Source organism: Dendropsophus ebraccatus, chromosome 3 (genome assembly GCF_027789765.1).
Source record: "Dendropsophus ebraccatus isolate aDenEbr1 chromosome 3, aDenEbr1.pat, whole genome shotgun sequence".
Lineage (NCBI taxonomy): Eukaryota > Metazoa > Chordata > Amphibia > Anura > Hylidae > Dendropsophus > Dendropsophus ebraccatus.
Window position 1 is genome coordinate 96,848,633 of NC_091456.1, and position 16,766 is coordinate 96,865,398.

The 16,766-nt window shown below is 41.5% G+C and overlaps 1 protein-coding gene across 2 annotated transcripts in view; it reads right to left on the minus strand.

Moving 5' to 3' along the window:
* The window catches only part of CPAMD8 (C3 and PZP like alpha-2-macroglobulin domain containing 8), a 131,672-nt gene that overhangs the window by 46,992 nt on the left and 67,914 nt on the right, over positions 1 to 16,766 (minus strand). For both annotated transcript variants that reach the window (XM_069962282.1, XM_069962281.1), the window contains exons 12-21: positions 16,549 to 16,719; positions 16,292 to 16,420; positions 14,729 to 14,921; positions 8,771 to 8,943; positions 8,400 to 8,549; positions 6,211 to 6,375; positions 5,360 to 5,502; positions 3,786 to 3,848; positions 2,268 to 2,499; positions 1,911 to 2,064 (exon numbers count right to left, since the gene is read on the minus strand). In XM_069962282.1, the coding sequence (XP_069818383.1) occupies positions 1,911 to 2,064; positions 2,268 to 2,499; positions 3,786 to 3,848; positions 5,360 to 5,502; positions 6,211 to 6,375; positions 8,400 to 8,549; positions 8,771 to 8,943; positions 14,729 to 14,921; positions 16,292 to 16,420; positions 16,549 to 16,719 (1,573 nt within the window). The remainder of the gene's footprint in view (positions 1 to 1,910; positions 2,065 to 2,267; positions 2,500 to 3,785; positions 3,849 to 5,359; positions 5,503 to 6,210; positions 6,376 to 8,399; positions 8,550 to 8,770; positions 8,944 to 14,728; positions 14,922 to 16,291; positions 16,421 to 16,548; positions 16,720 to 16,766) is intronic.

The window sequence follows — 16,766 nt, forward strand, 5'->3', positions numbered from 1 at the left end:
TTCACATTGTGTCCGACCGAGGCTCTCAATTTGTCTCTAAATTTTGGCGTGCCCTATGCTCGCAACTCCAAGTGAAGCTGGACTTCTCATCGGCCTATCATCCTCAAACCAACGGGCAAGTGGAGAGAGTCAATCAGATTCTGGGCAACTACCTACGCCATTTTGTTTCAAGCCGCCAAGACAACTGGTCCGATCTACTCCCATGGGCAGAATTCTCTTATAACCACTTGGACTCGACTTCCACAGGCAAGTCCCCTTTCTATGTGGTCTACGGACATCATCCTCGTCCTCCTCTGCCTCTCTCTCCATCCTCTGAAGTCCCAGCCGTGGAGGAGTTGTTATCTGACCTGCAATCGATCTGGGAACAAACTCGACAGTCCTTACTCAAAGCCTCTGAACGCATGAAGGACCAGGCTGATAAGAAGAGGAGACCTGCCACGAATTTTCTCCCAGGTGACAAAGTCTGGCTCTCGGCCAAATATGTCAGACTCAAGATCCCCAGCTACAAGTTGGGCCCTCGATTCCTCGGTCCTTTCTCGGTGCTAAGACGCATCAACCCTGTCACCTACAAACTCCGCCTACCCCCCACTATGCGGATTCCGAACTCCTTCCATGTTTCCCTCTTAAAACCAGTGGTCCTGAACCGGTTCTCCGATAGATCTTCGTTCTCTGCTCCTCAAGCCGTCTCTGACGACGTCTACGCTGTTAAGGACATTCTGGCCATGAAGACTGTCAGAGGGAGAAGGTTCTTCCTGGTGGACTGGAAAGGATTTGGTCCTGAGGAGAGGTCCTGGGAACCCGAGGCTAACATCCTGGACCAAGATCTCATCAAAAGGTTCCTGCAGGTTAGAAAGAGGGGGAGGCCAAAGGGGGGGGGTACTGTCACGGCCGCGGCGGCGTCCCATGCTCCGGGCCGCCGCCGCGACCTCCCCCCATCTCATGCAGCTGCCGGGGTCCCGGTGCAGGGACCCGGCGCTGCTACACGTTCGGCCCCGGGGGGCGCCTCACCTCTCCACGCTCCTGTCTCTCGCTGTGCCGGCCGGCGCGCGCGTCCCCGCCTCCTAGGGCGCGCGCGCCGGCTGTCTCAGATTTAAAGGGGCAGTGCGCTCCTAATTGGTAGTTGCACCAATCACTCCCCTATAAATCCCAGCATGCCCTGTCCCCTGTGTTGGAGCCTCTACTTGCTTCCCATAGCGTTTGGCCCAGCTCCCTGTTGTTCCTGTGTCCTGTCCGTTACCTGGTCCCTAGTCCCTGTTCCTGAGTCCTGTCCGTTACCTGGTCCCTAGTCCCTGTTCCTGGTTCCTGTTCCCCTGTCACTCCATCTGTTCCTGTGTCCCGCCTGTCACGTGCTCCCTCATCTGCAGACTATTGCCTGTGCCATCTCCTGCCACGCCTCGCCTGCCGACACCAGCAACCAAGCCAGGGGTAGCGACCTGGGGGTCGCCTGCCGCAGCAAGTCCATCCCGCCTTGCGGCGGGCTCTGGTGAAAACCAGCGGCCCCTTAGACTCCGCTCCCTGGTGAGGTTTGTGCCATCGCTGGTGCCGGTCCAGTGGATCCACTACTCCGGGCGTTACAAATATTGACTTTGCAAGTAATTGCTGTTAAGCTGATCATTCTTTATAACATTCTGGAGTATATGCAAATTGCCATTTTAAAAACTGAAGCAGTAGACTTTGTAAAAATTATGATTTGTATCATTCTCAAAACTTTTGGCCATGACTGTAGAATAATGTACAAACAGCTGTCATTGCAGTGACTGATGCCCAAACTGCAAAATGATGGACGTCATGTTTTTTTTGTTTTTTTTTTAAATAAAAATGGAGAGGAAAAAATGTTGTGGGAACATAGCCATACAGTGACAAACTTTTACATTAGTCTTACAATCTGAACTATAATATAATAGGATCACCTGAAATGTTTGCAGTTCCTAATTCAGAAAATGAGAACACTGCTGATGTGGGTTTTGTCTCTCCAGAAGCTACACATAGCTTCCGAATCAAATGCTGTCTTCCAGGATATCCTACAAATTTCACACCCTTCGTTATCATGATCTTTATATGTACCTAGAAGGAAACATCGTTCGTTAAAGAAACAATATGGTAAATTAATATTGACAGTGGATTGTATGTGTGACACCCTTGTATAATCTATCAACTGAACTGCAACATGTTTATTAGTAAATAAAATCAATAACTTCAATTAAAAAATAACTATTGGAATCATTAACATCAATATGGAATTCAGTGGAAAATAACAGACGTCTCACCTCAACATTCATCGGAAGGTAATTGTAAACGGTAAGTGGAATCTTAACCTGCTCTCCTCTTATCACAAAGTATGGCAATGTAAAATCAATGAAAAATGCTTTCATTGTCTTTAGACTGGTTGCTTTAGCCACTCCCAATCCTGTTTCTTCAGATACACCGATCGCTTCACTTATCCACGTTGTTATAGAGTCTGGGACTTCTACGTGCAATTCTCCCTCCCCAGTTATATCACTATGAATTTTAAAAAAAATCAGAGATACCAACATAAACAAAGTAACAGTTTATTTCACAAAAACATATGAGGTATGTTCTACTTGTAACTTATCAAAGATCCCAATGATAAATAGGTTGTGCCACACCAACACATAAGAAAATATTTGTTTGAAAAAGCTAAATATAAATATCTGTCATTCTTAACCACTTTTTGACCAGATTTACTTTAACTTTTGAGTTAAATTTTTTTGCTTCTAGTGTTTTTAAAAACAGTGTTTTTTTTTTATAAACAGAGCCATATAAGAACTTGTATTTGCCGGGACTAATTATACTTTCTTACAGCAAAACTGAAAAAGAGTATTTGTTGGATCAAGTGAGACGTTATCTGTATTCTATGGGTCAGTGTAATAACAGCGATATCCAATCAATATAGCTTTTGTTTCATTTTACTACTTTCAAAATAATGAAAATTTTGGTATTAATATTTTTAAAATTGCTCTGTTCTGACCCCTTTAACTTTTATTTATTCTTCCATCTATAGGGATGTATTAGGGATTATTTTGTGCACCATGATCCATCATTTTTGTTATTTTTGTTATTTTTCTGATGTATAATGTGACCAAAATTAGATATTCTAGCATGTGGTATTTTTATTTTTGTTTATGCTGCTTACTTTGCAGGATTAATACCATTATATTTAAATACATTGGACAGTTCCACATGTGGCAATGCCAGATATGCTTATTTTTATGTTTGTTTACATTTTTTACTTTGAAAAATGTGAAAAGAGGGGGGAGTTTGAAATTGTATGGGAGATTTTACTTTATTTTATACGCTTTTTAAGTCCCCTTGGGGAACTTTCATAATCAATCATTATTTTGCTTTAACATTGCATTGATCAGTGAGATTGGGGGTCTGCTAATAGAGTCTTCCTGAGCCAGACTTTATTAGCAAAGTTGTTATGAGACTAATGGAGGTAAATTAAAGGCCTTTGGCTGTTGTTGTAACCGATTGGCACCAAACAATCACATTATGCCAGTGGGACTCCTGACAGGTATGGCACCTGTCATTTAGCCATTTAAATTCAGCAATCGCTTTACATTGCGGCATTGAAATAGTTAAATGACTGACATCGGCTGGGGTCGCTTATATACTGCAGACACCCACTGTGTATGAAGCAGGTTGTATAGCTGAAATAAAGGGGTTAATACTTCCTAAGTGTGAAGCATAACATCAAGCTAAAAATGCTGACTGATATTTCTGACCCATACTGCAGGACAATTTGTAAAGTAAGAGACAATTACCTGACATTAAAGCAGTGCCATATCCAGGTTTCAGGAAAAAAGGTCCTCTTCCTTTTCTCAAATCTTAAAAAGAAAATCAAATAAAAAGTTAAAAACAATAACACAACCCCCCCCCTCCCATACATAATTATTATTATAGGAATATCATATACACAGTAGACACTATGCACAGGAAAGTATTTATAGTAGTAGTTTTTTTATGTGGGAACTAAAAAAGGCATTACTCATTTGACTCCATTGCTGTGGTGATCACCAGGTCCATGCTGATCACCTACTTCCCCATCTCAATACTAATTAGTCAGATACTGGAACCTGCCAGTTTCTATTTTCTGGCTCCTATGGACAAAGACGGCATGGACATTTCCAGACCCAAGCATGCTCAGTATTTCTGAGACCCGTGGAAAGGTCATTCCACTTGAAAGGAGAAGCAAAGTTGCTTTTGGTTTTGCCATTTAGTTGTGTCACCTTTCACTAAACTGCTGTTCAGATAGATCACTTTCCAGCAGCCCTTTACTGATCCTAGACAGAACAGGAAGTCTTAGCTTTGTTTTAGTCCTTGTATCTTAAATTCCTGTGGAAAGGTCATTCCGGTGGGGGGTGGGGGGCCAGCATTCATTTCCCACAGCACCTGAGTTACGTCACTTGTGCGTTTGGGAGTCGGGAGAACAGAACTGCTGTGGGTGCGCTGGCTGAGTATATGTGTATGCTGGTGCGGGCCAACGGCTGTCGGGTGGGGGGTGCGGGCATGTGTATGCTGGTGCGGGCCAGCAGCTTTTGGGTAGGGGGTGCAGGCCAGCGTCTATTTGGGGGGAGTGGATTTGCGATCCAGTGGCTGTCCGGGGGGAGGGTGGCGATGATTCCCTGCCAAGGGCTAACCGGGGGGGGTGTTGCGGTTTGGTGTGGGCCAGTGGCTGTCGGGGGAGGGGCATACAGGATGCCTTGTAATGGAGAATATGACAAAATAGTTACGCACCATGAAGGGGGCTCGCAGGGGTTCCCTGTACCTGTCTTTTCAGGATAAGCTGTCCTTTATGTGTATGTGTGTGATAATTATAACTAGGGACAATATAAGTCTTCTAGCAGCTTTCTCTTCTGCAAGTTGTTTTTAGTGGTCTTTCTTTATCTTTCTCTCTCTAGACTTCCCCTCCCATGTTTCTTCTCCCTCCTCCCCCTTGTTGCTAGCTCAGGGATTAGATTACAAATCTTAACCAGTAAACAAAAGTCCTTTTCACACGTACTCTATCTGCAGCGTATTTTATGCTGTGAGTTCGCCCATTCACTTCAATGGGATGACATACTCGCAGCAGGATGACAGTCCCACTGTTAGTATGCCAAAGTCAGCGCCCTAAACCCCCGCGGGGTCACCACCTTTAGCCCCAGTGCCCCACCACAGCGCACTGACTGGCTAAGCGCTGGGACACGCAGGGAGCCCCCGAAGCAAGCCGGAGCTGGGACCCGGTAACGTATGTATGCTATATAGATAAAGGAGTTGTTATTATATTTTTTCATCTGATAGAATATATTACAAAGTTTCTTTCATAGACATTACAGGGTGTGAGAGTGTGATAACTTACCGAGGAGTAATTCTGGTATGGGATGAAGCAATCAATGTTCCTGTATGTGGCTGGAAAGCTGGGACTGCTTCATCTGTGTACATGCCATCACTCTGCCGGTGGTTAAGACTGACAGTGTCTGTCATTACAACCAGTCCTGTCTCCTGCAAAATTAACCCAAAGTACAAAATATAATATTATTGGGAGCAAAACGTTTGAACAGATTTTAAACATACTGGGAACATCCCTTCTTTAAAAAGTTTAACTAAAGGAAGACATCGCAAGTTAGGCATATGTTAATGGTCTATGGTTATACACCCTTCTAACTTTGGTAACATCAATAAAAAGCTTTGTGATACTTGTATTTGCTTCACAGTAGCAAGTGCACAAAATGTTTTGGTTCCCCTTATTAAGTGTTAGTAATGATATATTCCCTTGAATTGTCTGCTTCACGATATCCAATTCTTTCAGCCATTTTTCATCTTTAATTTCCAAACGAGTCTGAAGAGTCAAATTTTGTCTGAATGAGTCTAAAGGCTGGAGCTCAACTAAGGGCTCTGACCAGATAGATTCAGCAGGGTATGCTATCATCCTGTACTGACATTGAATATTTAATGGCAACCATTTTGTTAAGATACAAAGATATAATTTAGGACAGTTGCCGTGTGTAAAGAAATAACAGTCAAATAATCTTACCATGTGACACTGCAATCTACACTATTTAATTAATTTCCATCCATTTCCATGGGAGTTATGTGCTTGGCTGCTTCCATAATTCCAGTCACCTCTTGCCACTACATTTGAATGTGTAAAGTTTACCCAGAATTGTTATAGATTGGAATACCCCTTTAATTTCTGGGTTAGCCACTTACTGTAAAAGCAAAGCGTGCATCTTTAGTAATGTCCCAGTGCCATGGAAAAACTGATGAACGCCGCCGCCTCCTCTGGGATCCCAGTCCTGGCCACCAAAAATGTCCTTCTTCCTTCCCTGTCCCAAAAGCATCAGAGACATCAAAGGAAGCCAGTTCCTGGAATATCTGTAGGAGCCAAATTATACAATTTAAATAAATGAGCTTCATGATGTCTAATGCTGCAGAATGTGCCAGGGTATTTTTATTTTGACAGTCTCGGAATGCATTAATAGACAATGGCTGTTTTTACAGAATCTCTTCTAGGCTGCTTCCTGTAGATGATGTGAGCCTCATTCCAGCTAAACAGCCATCTCTCTACCTCTATGCAGTTATATTGAAACTGCACCCTGCCTTGGCAGAGCATCATGGAATATATAGTTACCAGAGCTACTGTCTGTAGACAGGGATTCCTACAATCAAGGGGGTGGACAAAGCTGAATTCTCCTCTACTAAAATGTACATTAGCGATTATATGTGCAGTTCTCTGTCAGCATAAAGGACCGTAAAGTTTTGCTAGGGGTGATTGGAATGATTTCAAGAATGTTCCAGTTTTTCTTTAATTACTATACTAGGCACTATTAATATACATGGGTGACAGATGCCACCCATTGCCTATAATAGCATTGGTTTAACTGTTGTGTCACGTAAAGCTATTGATAACTTAATGATGCACCAATTGAAAGTATGCCTGTGACCAGGGCTGGCCACATCAATCAAAAGGGGAACCAGCTCCCAGCTAACCTGGGCAAGAGTCGGGGGTTAATGCTGCACCACCCCCTTTTACCTTTAAGCATGTCTAATATGATTCCTATAGTTAACTAGGGCGCCCTGATTGACAAAGCGAGAAGCCATTGTTAGTGTGTTGTGCCTGAGGTCACAAGAGGCTTCTCTGTATAGAGGGGGTCAGTTGATCAGGAAGCATATGCTTTAGTTCTTTAAAAGCCATTGGTATCAGATGTGCCGTGCCTAGGCACATCTGCTACAATATGTGGCTGTTGTCACCCTCCAGAGCCTAGTGAGGGGACTGTATTATGGGGATTGCTGGCCTGGGGTATTCTATACTATATGGGGTCTGCTGCACATTAGGGGGCCTATACTGTATGGGGACTGCACAAAGGGGCCCAATACTATATGTGGGCTACATTGAGGGCCAGAAGCAAAATCTGGCCCTCAATGCAGCTGGCCCTGTCTGTGACACATACCATAGAATATATGTAAGAAGAGAAAAAAGAAGGCAGAGGGCAACGCTTTGTGTAATCCTGTTAACAAAAAAAGGTTAAAAGGGAAGTCACAATGGACTCTCACCTTTCAGCCCCTTGGGCTTGATGCATATCACCCCTTGCTGGTGTGGTGAAAGTGGGCTGTTGGCATGGAGATCTTTGGTCTGGGATACTCCTCCAAAAAATGGGGATCATCACAGTAGGTGCAGAGAGGTACAGAAAGAAGAGGTTTGATCCTGTGTAACATCACAATACAAGGTGATTCAACTAAGTGTTTCTATACATAAATAAAGAGCATTGGTTTCTATCAGTGCACCTTGGATTGTGTTGTGGAGCAGCACCGTTACATGGGATCAAACCGATTCTTTTTGTACCTCTCTGCACATACCATAAAATGGCATCTGTCAACTATAGGCTAACATACCATATCTTTACAACAGAATACAACATTTTTCTACAGAATACACTCTATGAAAAAAAGAAGCATGCTACAATATTCCATACTTAATCTTTTGTTACATACGTCCTGAAGACACAGCAGGACAGAAGCTGATAGTGGTGGAGTACATAGCAGTGCTGATGGTAAGTATGCACTGCGTGCAGCACTGATATATGCATACATGTGCTTTTGCTATCAGCTGCACATTTTTTGCTTACACAGGAAAATGTGCAGTCAATAAAAAAAAAGTTTTAAAGCAGTGCAAAAGATGCGATCAGCCAAGGATTGGATGTTTTATACTCCTCGACTGATCACTTTTTACTTTTACACAGGCTGATTATTGTTTCTGGCAACGCTGCTTGCTTATAATAGGCCTGTGTTAAAGGCCCTTTAGGGTTATAATTGATAGTGAGCAAAAAAACAAGGAAATTACTTCTTCAGACAGCATTCTCAGTTTCCATAATACAATAAACCTAATAATGTGTACTAACCTGCTCAGGAGTTACTTGAAAACCATTGCGCAAGAGGTAGAGACTTTTATCCACAGTGGCCACGCACACACAGCTTCCCTTAGTAGCTTTAACTCTAATATCGATCACATCACCCGGCTTAGTGTCATTGGAAGAAAGAGCCATGGAGACCTGTATAGCAATGGAAATAAGTACATACGTCTTTATAGAAGAGTTCACCAAAAACTGTTATGTAAAGGAATGAGTAGAAAAAATTTGAAAGAATGCTAGGTTTAAGATGCATATGGGATCCTGTAAAGCAGGTGATTATGTATTTATATACTAAAGCTTTTGAAGACCCTTCTTCCCACATTAAATGGACACTGTTTCCAGTTTACAAATATTGAAATTACCTGGTTTTCAAACGTTGGTTTTATCAGAAGTTGGGTGCTGTCAGTAACTCCTTCTCCATTCTCCCTTACATAATAAACTAATAAACGGCTCAGAGGGGCCATAACATGAGTTATAGGAAAGCGAACATGTGTCATCCACACCTCAGAGTCCGTAGATGAGAGATCTGTTGGTGCTGGAAGAAACCATAACAGCTAAAACATTTCTAATAGATATTACATAACCACCCAGCAAAACATCATGTCCTGATGACTGAAATGTAATACAAACCGCAATGCTGAATGACATCAAATGGAAAACCAACAAGTGTGTTACTAGAATGGATCAGAAGGAAAGACCTTTTAGAATCCAGACTTCAATTGTGAGGGCAGAGGCGAATCAGCCTTTAGCATCATCTTTTTATTTAGGTGTAGAATACTGAAATGTTACAACTAATATATATATATATATGAAGAGTAACAACGACTTCACAAATTAAAGGGGCATTCTAATGTCCTAGCCCCCTTCCCCCATATTCACTGCAAAGAATAAATGTAGCGCAGGCCACGATGTCCACACAAGTGCTGTGAGCACTCAATTATTTGCGGGACTGTGTCTCCTTTCTTAGAATTGGGAGGGGTCCGAGCAGTTGGATCCCCCAGTAATAGGCCATGACACCCCATTTATGGCCTTATAGTTTTATCAAGAAAAACAGTGTGCAAAACGTATGCAATTGTATGGCATCTGCCATATATCTTATTCTATACCAAAGTCGGTTTTTATACTAAACTGTAGCCCAGCAGCTTACAATATTCCATAGAAATGTTTAAGAAGAAAACATTATAGAGGTGCTTATCTATGAAAAGCATCCCAAAATGAAACCACTTTGGCATAAGTTTGGCTCATTGAGGCCTTTGGATACTTCACACTATAGATGTGGATTACATCTAGCTAGGCAAATATAACTTTCGTGGCTCACTAATACATTATGGGGAAATAATAAATTGCATGATGATACTGAAACATAATCATTAAAGGGAACCTGTCACCATAAAAATGCTACCTAAAATATTAATATCATGTTATAGAGCAGAAGGAACTGAGCCGATCGATATGAATCTTTATAGTAAAAAGATTCAGGATAACTTGTAATTTATTGGTTAGCATGGAAACAATGGAGATTTCAGAGAGTCCAGTCTGTTGAGTGACACTCTTGACTGGACTCTTTAGCATGGAAAGATCAGGGATTTCATTGAACAATTTATAAAGTTATGCTAGATCTTTTCCGACAAAGATATATATCAATCTGCTCAGTTCTTTCTGCTCTATAACATGATGTCTATAGATTAGATAGCATAGTCTTGATGACAGGTTCCCTTTAAGATGTTGTCTGTCCATGCACAGGACTACCTTGAACAGATTATAAAGGTCAGAGGCAATCACTACATTGCAATACCTGACACAGCAATGTCCATGCACATGAAGCCCATTTAGGTAAATAGGGCTGCAGAACACAAATCACCTTAATGGTATGAGAATTGCTGCTGCAGTAAAGGGTCTATTGAACCAGTATCATTGCCTCCTGAAAAAAAAAAAGACTTTAAAAAGCGGTTGTCCGCCTTTGGCCATTTTTTGTAAATGAGTACCAATATAGTTACTGTGCCTTTGTCATAGGCAGCTATCTCATAGATAGAGGTGCCGATCGGTTGCACAGGAGGCGGGATAAGCACGGGGTGGAGCTACAGAACCAAAGAACGGGGCTGCAGTGGGTCATCATTGTAACAGTAAGTAACTGACTGGAATAATTAGTACTCATTTATAAAAGATGCCTAAAAGTGGGCACACTCTTTAAAGGGTTTAAAAAAGGCAAGTGTTTAGTAGTGTTAAAGTAACTTAAGCCAACATTTGTCCATACGTATTTTATCTTATTCAAAGGATACCTGTCTGCCTTAATCCAAAGTTAAGTGATTATATGACCCCAATTACACTGTCCATAATAACTGTGTATGTCCTGAAGTTGCTATGTAGTTATAGGTATACCTAGGTATTCCAGTGGTAATTCTTATAGAAAACAACAATAAATAAACTAGCAGACATGTTGGCTGCAGAGGATCTAAACTGCTATTCAGCAGCTATTTCAGCACTCACGCTTCCTTCTATTTTCTTTTGCAAAAGACCCAGCACACATCCTCTGTTTGTTTTTTTATGCATAAATTAAGAAGAAGAAAACAAATTAGAAGAGTGAAGGCCAGCATATTTTTTTCTTTTACACTGCCCTTAAGAGCTTTGGCTCTTTGTTCCATGTAACGCCAACTACATGTACTCCATGACTGCAGGGGATCTGCACAGCATCATGAAACAAAGGCAGGGAGCTGTAACACAATAATGTATGATTAACTTGGAAACACTTGTGAGTTTCAGAGAAGTCATAGGTTAAAAAAGCTGCCATGGTAGTAAGTCTGGAGCAATCTCGGCAACGGCTCTCCAACCTGTCAACCTTGAGTGATACCTCTCCATATGTGTGCATAGCAAGAGACCTGGTAATTAAGGTCGATGATACAGCAAGCAGCTGCAAGGACTGCCCCCCCCCCCCCCATGACGAGTTGCTCCATTCTTGGTGGGTCCCAATCTTATGATTTTACTAAAATGATCAAGTGTTTCAGAGTTAATCATAGCTTGTTGTCTTAAAGGGGTTATCCAGCGCTACAAAAACATTGCCACTTTCTTCCAGAGACAGCTCCACTCTTGTCTCCAGCTTGGGCGGGGTTTTGCTGCTCAGTTCCATTGAAGTGAATGGAGCCTAATTGCAAACCCCACCTGAACTGGAGACAAGAGTCGTGTTGTCTCTGAAAGAAAGTGGCCATGTTTTTGTAGCACTGGATAACCCCTTTAAGTGAGCCTGTCTCTGTTTGATGCTGACCATTGTTCAAGCAGCAGGAAACCACGGACAGGTTCCCCTTAAAAAAAAGGTCCTGTGAATCATTAACAGTATAGAAAGCTATTAAGGCCTTAGATCTAATATTTACAGAATTAGGCTAGGATCACACTCTGTATCTGTGCGGCTGTATTGCGGGCGGTAAATCATCGGCCGGATTTTTCCAGTTCATTCGTACGCTGGAAAGTACACGATATACGGCTGCACAGTGCACACTATGTATGAATCTACGGCCCGATCGTAAACGGACCCGTAAAAAATGAACAAGACCATTGTTTGCGGCTGGAAATGCGGCCGTGGATTGACAGGCGGTCCGTACGGAGTACTTCAAAAATAGCCGGCAATGATGCTGAATGCCGATGCCTCTAATAGTTAATATATTAAATTAATAAAACACATTTTCTTCGTAATAAAGTCCCTTTCGTTGTTCAATAATTTAATTCTAACGAATCCATCATTGTGCAATTAAATATACTGTTAAAATAAATATATATATAAATAAATGTATATTTATATATATATTTATTTTTCGACAGTATATTTAATTGCACAATGATGGATTCGTTTAAATTAAATTATTGAACAACGAAACTGATTTTATTTCAACGAAAATGTGTTTTATTAATTAAATATTAATTAGTACAGGAAGCTCCAGTAAGCCGTTAATTCATATTGCCGGAAATAGAGCATTCTGTACTAATCATCACTTTACTTCAATTAAAACATCAAATGTTTCTTCTAATTATGTTATCACAATAGCATTATTAGAAGAAACATTTAGAATTATATGTGCGCTCAGCTGATTGGCTGATCGGCTGAGCGCACATATAATTAGCGGGTCCGCAGTGACTTCATTGTGCTGCGGACCAGCGAAGAGGCAACATCGGGGTGAGTATAGAGCTCTCCCCACCCTCTCCCAAGCACTGCACCCCTCCCAGCAAGGAAGGGGGGTTACTCAAACCCTTCCTTGCTGGGATGGGTGCAGTCTGACATCAGTCTGGCCCCCAAGGGGTTAAGGGGGATGCAATACATCCTCCCTTAACCCCTTGGGGGCCAGACTGTAAGCAGCGATCTGTAAAGATGCTGCATACTGTAAGGTGCACAACACCGCTCACAATGATGGGTGTTGTGCTCCTGTTTGTGTGTTTTTTGTGTGTTTCTCCCTTTTTGTTTTTCAGATATCGGTATCCTGTGGATTACGTCGGATTCCGTGGACTACGTCGATGACCAGCGGTTGTTTTTTTTTTTTTTTAATAAAATGGTCAATGAAGGGTGTGGGGGTGTTTTCATTTGAATAAAATATTTTTTTAACTTGTGTCTTGTCTTTATTTCTTTACTTTATAGACTTAGTAGTGGAAGCCGTCTAATAGACGGAATCCATTACTAAGTCGGGGCCTAGTGTTAGCCGGTATAAAATGGCTAACACTAACCCCCCATTATTACCCCAGTACCCAATGCCACCAGGGGTACTGGGAAGAGCCGGGTGCCAGTGGTCCCGGAGTGTCAAAATTGGCGCTCCTGGACCAGGCGGCAGCAGGCTGGTAAGATTTAGGCTGGGAAGGGCCTAAACCAATGGCTCTTCCCACCCTGGTGTTACCAGGCTGCTGTCGTTTGGTTTTTAACCCGGCTGGTTATAAAAATAGGGGGGACCCTATGCGGGTTTTTTTTTAAATAAATAAATAATTAAAAAAAACCTGCATAGGGTCCCCCCTATTTTTATAACCAGCCGGGTTAAAAACCAAACGACAGCAGCCTGGTAACACCAGGGTGGGAAGAGCCATTGTTTTAGGCCCTCCCCAGCCTAAATCTTACCAGCCTGCTGCCGCCCGGTCCAGGAGCGTCAATTCTGACGCTCCGGGACCACTGGCACCCGGCTCTTTCCAGTACCCCTGGTGGCATTGGGTACTGGGGTAATAATGGGGGGTTAGTGTTAGCCATTTTATACCGGCTAACACTAGGCCCCGACTTAGTAATGGATTCCGTCTATTAGACGGCTTCCACTACTAAGTCTATAAAGTAAAGAAATAAAGACAAGACACAAGTTAAAAAAATATTTTATTAAAATAAAAACACCCCCACACCCCTCATTGACCATTTTATTAAAAAAACAACAACAAACAACCGCTGGTCATCGACGTAGTCCACCGAATCCGACGTAATCCACAGGATACCGATATCTGAAAAACAAAAAGGGAGAAACACACAAAAAACACACAAACAGGAGCACAACACCCATCATTGTGAGCGGTGTTGTGCACCTTACAGTATGCAGCATCTTTACAGATCGCCGCTTACAGTCTGGCCCCCAAGGGGTTAAGGGAGGATGTATTGCATCCCCCTTAACCCCTTGGGGGCCAGACTGATGTCAGACTGCACCCATCCCAGCAAGGAAGGGGTTAAGTGACCCCCCTTCCTTGCTGGGAGGGGTGCAGTGCAGGGGAGGGGGTGGGGAGAGCTCTATACTCACCTCGATGTGTCCTCTTTGCTGGTCCGCAGCACAATGAAGTCACTGTGCTGCGGACCCGCTAATTATATGTCCGCTGAGCCGATCAGCCAATCAGCTGAGCGCACATATAATTCTAAATGTTTCTTCTAATAATGCTATTGTGATAACATAATTAGAAGAAACATTTGATGTTTTAATTAAAGTAAAGTGATAATTAGTACAGAATGCTCTATTGCCGGCAATATGAATTAACGGCTTACTGGAGCTTCCTGTACTAATTAATATTTAATTAATAAAACACATCTTCGTTGGCATCGGCATACTGCAGAGGATCGCAAACCCCGGTAATAGCAATTCAGGAAAACTGTTTCCCTGCTTTCCCAGAGGTGTTTGCATCACTTTCTTAAGATTTTATTTGTTATTTTTAGTTGAACCAGATTTCCAAGTAAATGACCGTATGTTTTCAGCCGCATGTCTATTTTTTCCCACGGCCGCAGTTTCAGCCGCACATTTCCAGACGCATAAAAATTACAGCCGCACACATACAGAGTGTGAACATAGCCTAAAGGAGAAGAAATTTGTTACACTAAGAAAGCTTACCCGCCTCATTCTCTGCTGTTTTGTTGAAATCCTTGTCAAACGTAATAGATGATGATCTCTTTGCCCGCTGTAGTGTGATATTTAGCGACTGTTTCCCAGAAAGCACTAGGTTTCCACGAGATGCCACCTCGTAATGCAAAGTGAAATTACACGGACAGGTGGACTTCAGAGCAATCAGGGCATCCTCACCCACCTGCCATTAAGAGACGTGAAATAAATGACAATACTCATAATGCAAAATCCTTTACATTCCCAATGTCAATATACAACGAAGTAGGTTTACAAGAGAGTCAAATAAAAAACAACATAACTCAAATACACCAGAAATAAATATAATGGATAAGGAGGATTTAAGTGATTATTAGAGACTTCAATATAGATTTTGCAAAGATCAGAAGATTTAGGCGATGTTCATACAACGTAAAATAAAATAAAAATACAGTCGTAATCTTGAGGTAAAATACAGCTGTATTTTTAATGTGTTAATGTGCTAAATTGAAGTTGAAAGAAAATGGTCTGGAGGTGCATACACCATATAGAATTAGGACTTATTCACACACTCCGCAATTTACGGACCCTATGGTGCATGATGCTGTGTAGTAAAATAATAGACCTTCAGGCTTAAATATTCACTGGACTTCACTTCACTGTTATTCTACTTCACAGCTTCATACTCCGTAGGGTCCATAAATCACAGAACTTGTGAATGACCTCCAACAGCCGTAATTTCAACTAGTGAATATGCTCATTATTTTTTCATCTGTTCACACATTGTTTTATTTTCACTCAGAATTACGGTTTATTTTACTGTATGTGAACCTAGGCTAAAAATATAGACACATCCCATTTAGAGGATGGCCTCACAACATTTTTACTTTATGCAAATTACAAGCCGAATCCAGATTTTTTTTCCACTACTTGAACTGGAAAAACATTTGCTGTTAAATAAAATAATTTACTTGTATTTGTTTAAGGTTATGTTTCACTGACAAATAATGTTCAGCTATCAAAGGCTGATATACTTCTTTAGGCAGCAAATTGGCAAAAGTGGGAAGTGGAATAGGCAGGGTAGAGGGACTAGGACTATGATGTAAAAAGACTCCCCCCCCCAAAAAAAAAAAAATAAATAAATATAATAGATTTTAGATTTTTTCTGGTTTCAGGACTAGGACAGACTAATAAGCAATGTGGTATTCTTCTGCAGGATGTTCATTTTTTTTAAGTTTCAGCACCTGCTGTGGTCATTCCCTGTCTGCTTCAGAATAAGGCAGCATTCTTTAAACACACTTCACACACTATAACACATTGAAACAGAATAAACTACACATCTCTCTGTCAGGGGTGAATCATGCAAAAGCTTGCTGAAGCCAGTACAATTTGTGATAACACTATAATAATAAAACATATGTTGGGGTGATAGCCTTATTTAAATCAAATTTTCTGATACCCGAGTACCCCTTTAACATCTTAAATTCTACTCTAATATTGTTTTTCTGAAATTCAAACCATAGTGGAAAATAATGATGATGTTTTAATAAATGATGAAGCATTCCCTATTCTCACCAGCAGTGGTTTATCAGGTGGCTGAATAAGAAGGTGGCACTTGCTTGGAGAATACCAGCTACTTATAGATAAGTAGTTTGGCAAATATTGATCTTCTGTAGTTTTCCCTTCAATGGCTATAACCTTTGACTTTGAAAAAGAAAAAATAGGATCAGCAGGACATACATATAGCAGACAGGAAACCAAATGAATAATATATATTTTGGTTTCTCTGGTTAACCAGAATTACCCAATAATACAGTAACATATAGTCTTACCTCAAGCCATACATACTGAGCTGCCACTGGGATAGAAGGTATCTGAAACTCTACCAAGCCATTTTTGGATACAAGCTCACTGGTATATACATTGTCCTTTGGGGTAAGTTCAGCTTTCATTCGCACAGTCACTCCATCTGCAGGACTTCCATCTGGATATGTTACCTCAACCTAACCAAGAAGGAATTTTAGAGCTAAAATTATCCTTTTTTATGTGC